This window comes from Nannospalax galili, unplaced genomic scaffold, assembly GCF_000622305.1.
Source record: "Nannospalax galili isolate Female #2095 unplaced genomic scaffold, S.galili_v1.0 scaffold3, whole genome shotgun sequence".
Taxonomy (NCBI): domain Eukaryota; kingdom Metazoa; phylum Chordata; class Mammalia; order Rodentia; family Spalacidae; genus Nannospalax; species Nannospalax galili.
The window spans coordinates 1,566,475-1,572,189 of record NW_008351466.1 but is presented as its reverse complement, the minus strand read 5'-3'; the positions used below and the strand labels follow the sequence as shown (position 1 = coordinate 1,572,189).

Here is a 5,715-nt window from a genome sequence, read left to right as displayed (position 1 = left end):
ATTAAGGAATTATAGACAAAATATTTAGGAAAAAGTCAGCTACACTTTTCCCCTCCCTGGAATTGGTGAAATTCCTTTTCATTCAATCCTAATGTTATGCTGAGTCATAAAATGCAGTGTTCTTCAGTGCAGCACATCTCTGGAAGCCCTTCAGCCAGCCTCTGTTAGTCATCACTATACGCACAGGCTTGAAGTCAGTGTCACTCACACTTCCCCTGTTTTGCAGCAGACAGACAGAGGTACTCTAATCCTTCTGTTCCTTCCTCCCCCACCTCTCTAAAACCCTTCTCTCATGGAGAAACAGCTATAGATTTGAGGATAATATAGCTTTAAGGCAACTTTTGGCAGATGCGAACATCTTAACATCTGGGCAGTGTTAACAGAATCTCGGAGGCCCGGAAAGACCAGGAGCCACTCGTTCTAGGAATGTTAAAGTAGAAGGGTTTATTTTCCGACTGATGAGAGGAGCAGAGAGGAAGGAGAAAGAGAAGGAAACCACAAAACATTAAAAACAGGTAAGATCTGCACTTCATCCCTCACACTATACTGCCCCGTTTCACAGCTATGGAGAGGAAAAGGGACCCAGGACTTATACAACATGGCTGGAGATGGAAGGGGAAAAGACGCTTTTAATGAAATTGAATCATATGCTGTTTTCATTTGTGCTGTGTGACCTGGCTGCAGATGCATGTTCCCGCTCCCTTCTCGGCTTGCAGCAGAAGGATGGCTCCCTCCTGTGTGTCAAATTTTCAGACTGAGATTGGGGAGGAGATGCACAGGGACAAGAGCACAAGCTCAGAGTATGGAGTCTGACAAAGGAAAGCCCCTATTCTTTTAAGTAAAGGAATTTACTTGAGGCTGGCTATAGCAGGAGGGTCAGTGATTAGCTCTTCATTTTCCTGGCTCTTTCTTTAACCTCTCTTTGTTGTTGTTTTGCCTCTTGGTGCTTTAATCCATCTCTTTCCTTTATCACTGTCAGACTTTCTTTTCTTTCTAGCATCCTTTCCACAGCTTTCCATGTTCCTCTCTTGCCTACTCTGATTCTTTTATCTATTCTACTTAATAACCACTCTCTAGACAAAATATAAAGCCAAGGAGTGATGAATGGCAAATTAATTTTTTACTTTCTTGGATGTCCCTTTAAGGATTCTAGACAGTATCTGTCATCTTTTTCTGTTTCTCCATTTCTAAGACTGACACTTCCTATGAGCATGGCATTTCATGGAAAGCATATGGATGAATGGGTGCTTGCTGAAAGGTCCAGTGACCAGCTTATGCCAATGGGCAGCAAGTTGTAATATTGCCATTTATGGAGTATTTGTCAAGTAGCAACCACAAAAAGCTCTCATCTCATTAGAATGAAGACAGGAGAGAAAATGAGATGGCAATAGGAGCTTGCTCACCCTCTCCCTGTGAGCCTTAGGAGGTCCTCTCCAACCTCTGCCTTCCTGTTGGTTCGGCAGTGTAAAACTGGAAGGGCTGGCTGGACTTAAAATCCAGAAGTAACTATCAAGTCATTAAGCTTCAAATCTCAAAGTTCGGAGCAAAGTAGAGCTACAGCTACTGTCTAGGAGATCCAGAAAGGAGACACCCTGTCCTGTCCAGTCCAGTATGAAGTTTGTAATAATAATGCCAATACATATAGATTGCTTCCCTATGTGGCAGGCAACAATATACTCCATAAGGTAGATGCTATTGTTCCTGTTTTATAAGCAGGAACTTATAAGCAGGAACTTTATAAGCAGAGCCTCTGCAGAGTTAGTTTGTTCATAGCCCCCTAGCTAATTGGTGACAGAACTGGAGTCATATCCAGATCTGCCTAACTCCATATACACCAGTGCTTTCTGAAATCTGTGGTTAGGAAATGCAAACTGAATGGACAAAATCATTAACTAGCAGACTGTTGGTGGTCACATTCCCTCCTACTTCGATGTGATTTTATGCTAGCATTCTCCTGGTCTTGGAACTTCCACGTCCCTCGCTATAACTTGAACTACTTGCATCTATCTGGTTGTACCAGAGTAAGTTGAAGTTTGGCTGTTTAATGTCCTCCTCCTCCTCCGCCTCCTCCTCCTGAGAGGGAAAGGGACCATAAATAAAGAAGTCTTATTAGCCTACGAAGTTAGATGTTTTTTGAGCTGGATTATATAACTAGAGTTCATTAATGTTAAACATCTTTTTCCTTCCTCACAGATTCCATCTTTATGCTTTTTCTTACTTTTAGAAGCTCATAGCTGGCTGAAATCTGAAAGCCTTTTTTCCTTACAATAGTACTTCTGGCTACATAGTCCTATTTTTGTCTCCTGAAGCTTCCCTGTCAAGGATGGCTGGTCAACTAAATCAAAGATGCGCACTCTCTCTGTTACTCTTCCTAACCCCAGCAGTGACACCAACGTGGTATGCAGGTAAGTTCTAGGAGATGTTTTTCATTATTTTAAAGGAAGTCAAGACCTAGACCAAGATTTGGAAGAGGGAAGAAATAGAGTGCAATAAGAGATCCCTAACTTAGACCAAGAGAAAGTCTATTAAATGGCAGCAAAGATCATCAAGTATTGCAAAAGACTGCCAACGGAGGCCTGTGAGGTACCCTCACAAGGGCTATTTGATAATGGGCTGTAGCTGCACAAACGTGAAAAGGTTGTCCAGCAGAGCCTTTAAGGATGTTTGTTTTAGGGGTTGCTTTTTTCACTTAGTTTCCTGAAAATGATGGGGATTATCATTATTATTTGGGGGCTGTTTGCTTTACTGCTTTTGCTTTGTTATGTTTTGTTTCCTGTGCTTTCTGAGGTTGAACTTAGGGTCTCACACATGCTGAGCAAGTTCTCTACCACGGAGCTATATCCACAGCCCACTGAAAACTCTTTTCTAAGATATTTTATCAGTCTAAGCTTCACTAATATTGATTTTTTTCTGAGTCAAATACCCTTGTTAAGGCTAAAAAGTAGGACTCAGACCATCTATCTGTTTTGGAAAAAACGGAACACAGGCAATCTATTCAGCAGGAACAAGAGTCTCTCAGACTTATCCCCCCACCCCCACCTCTTCCTCCCAGACCTTATTTATAGGATTTTTGTAGCCCGCTTTGGCCAACACTGTTAATGGAAATACAGATCACACTCTTAATCAGGAATTTCCCAGTTTCTTCTAGCTTATTCCTTATTTCAGAATGGATTCTGCTTTCTGGAGTACTAAATGATTCACCCCATGCCCCTGGAGACACAGAGTGTCAACAAGAACAGACTGGGGCGGGGGAGGGAGAGGGATAAGGAAAGGATAATGAGCAGCCATAGAGAGGTTTCCGATGGGGCTCCACAGGCATTGCAAGTGCTAAGAATATTCTGTGGCCTGCAGTGTCTGCCCTCAAAGGGACTGGAGAGAGTGTGGGGGAATGAGATGGGCCCAACCAATGGGGTTAGGAAAGTATCCAGAGATGAGTAAATAACAAACTGCAACCATCACAGGGACAGCCACTGCAGCTAAAATTTTCCACATACCCTTAGCTCCTGGTGGAGGCCTTTGGCAGTAGCTCTGTTTGTCTGAAACAGCTGCATCCAGCTTTGAAACAACTATGCAAACTTCTTTCCTTCTTTGGCTTAACCTGGCTTTGTAGGGGGTAAAGCACAAGGGTAACATTGAAATGAAGAAATTCAAATCAGGCCCTTGGCTGAGTACACTGTTTGGGGTTAAAAGAGCCTCAAGTCTTCAGGAGATAAATATGCAGCTGTTCTCCCCAACCACCCACTGGCTTTAGTTCAAGAACGGAAGACTGAGATCCACTCAAAGACCACAGGACAAAAGAAGTGGAGGTTACATGATTCAAAACCCAATTTTGAATACCTCTATGAAACTCACTGTGTGCAAAGGCCTTTTACCTTTCCCACAGCAAAAGCCCGAGTGAGATGCCAGAGTTCTGCAGACAAAGCATTTAAAAAAATCCTTAGCTTCACAGAGGTCTATTTGCAACATAGGCACTCCCTTACTTCTACATGAATCACCACAGTCACCCCCGCTTATGAGGAGCCCAGGCTACTGAGGTCTCTGACAGCCCTCCAAGCCTTCTTAGGAGGCTACATGATGAGAGCTATATGAAGTTCCAATGATTCTCCCTATCACTGCTAGCTCTGCTGCTGGGCTTGTGTCCATCCATGCAGTCATCCATTCAACAAATTTGTGTTGAACATTCCCTGTGCCCCCCAGGACTGTTTCTTCTCTTGTTTGGCTTTGTGCTCAAGTGGAAATGGCACAAGAAAAAGCAGCCAAATTGGACTAAGAGACAATAAGAAAAGATGTCCAGGGATAGTCAGCTGAGAGCAGAAAAGGTTAAGCCAATAAATGAAGACAAGTAGGTTAAAAAGCGTATATCGGCATACCAAGGCACTTCAGGAAGTCTCACTGTGTTTGACATCATAATTAAAACATTAATGTGGTTCTTAAAATCATCAATTACCAATTTTCTTTCCAACCATACCTTCATGAAGGGCAAAGCTTAGAGGGTCTGACTTGGCTGTGGAAGTTGGAAGTACCCAACAGCAAACCAACCACTGAGAGATACAAAGGAATCAGGAAATGTTCAAGCCTCATCCTCCAATGCTGAAGAGGGCCACACAGAGAGAATGACATAGAGGGTGTGCACTTCTAGTTTCATTCTTGTTTCCCACGTCAGCATCCCCATATGTACAAAAATACTCGAAAGCAGGCAAAGAGGAGACATGGCAAAGTTTAAATGCTTCAGTAGCCCAAGCCCATTCCCGGCACAAAGGAAACCGAGCTCTGGTTTAGCTACCTCCACACTCTGGTGGAAACTGCAATTACGGGACTGAGCCTTCCCCTCAGTTTTCTCACATCCCCTGTAATTCTAGAATGTTATAAAATGCATGGTGGTCTCCAGTCTTCCCACTCTGCCCCACCACCAAATAAAAATGCTTGATTGCAAAAAAAAAATTTGTTTGTTAACCCCTGCTGGCCATAGTCAAAACTCTCTTCTATTATCATTCCAGTATAGTGTTTGAGTCTGGTATGTAGGGCTCAAACAGTCCTGGGCTGGGAAGCCCACTCTTCCATGTGCTATTTAGGAAACCCTATGTGATTCGTTTCACTCCTCAGAGTCAGATTCTTTTTCTGTGCATTGGAGAGCATGAATCATGTCTACTCAGTTGTTATGGTGACATATGAGATAACATATGCTTTTCCACAGAACAGGAGCTAAGTGATGTCAGCAGTCAGTCATTGGTATTACTGTTATCCAGACAGAGGCCTCTGACACTCCTCCTTTCTCTTCTGGTAAACAGCTGTTTATTCCCTGCTAAGCACTTCTTCACAAGCTAGCTCTGTAACAAGGGTGGGGAGACCTAATCCTTTAGGAAATCAAGCACATCTGGCTTCCTGTTTACAGGCGCTGTGAGGCATTGAGGCTAACACTGAACTGAAACAGCTGACAAGAATTCTGCCTCATAAAGACACCTCCCACATGGGAAAAGAGTAAGGGAGAGGAGACCAATAGAGAAATTTAAAAAAAGGAAAGTTAGATAAACTGAAATGGGAAAAGAGCAAAAAAGAAGAGAAACAGTGAATACTTTCCTTTGGAATGAGGGCAACCCAATGAGGACATGATTTCATAAGGAAAACTTTCAATTTGACTCATCCCCTCCCTCGTCCTGCGCGCGTGCACACACACACACACACACACACACACACACAAACACACACCCTCAGCCT

The 5,715-nt window shown here is 43.2% G+C and overlaps 1 protein-coding gene across 2 annotated transcripts in view; it reads left to right on the top strand.

Moving 5' to 3' along the window:
• Positions 1-201: 201 nt before the first annotated feature.
• Srpx2 (sushi repeat containing protein X-linked 2) overlaps positions 202-5,715 on the top strand; it is a 26,258-nt gene continuing 20,744 nt past the window's right edge. Inside the window, exons 1-2 of one of the 2 annotated variants that reach the window (XM_008848350.3) lie at positions 202-515; positions 2,310-2,405. In XM_008848350.3, the coding sequence (XP_008846572.1) occupies positions 2,324-2,405 (82 nt within the window). In that variant the 5' untranslated portion in view covers positions 202-515; positions 2,310-2,323. Of the gene's footprint in view, positions 516-2,193; positions 2,406-5,715 lie in introns of both variants that reach the window. The other variant, XM_017801996.2, reaches the window with a different exon arrangement.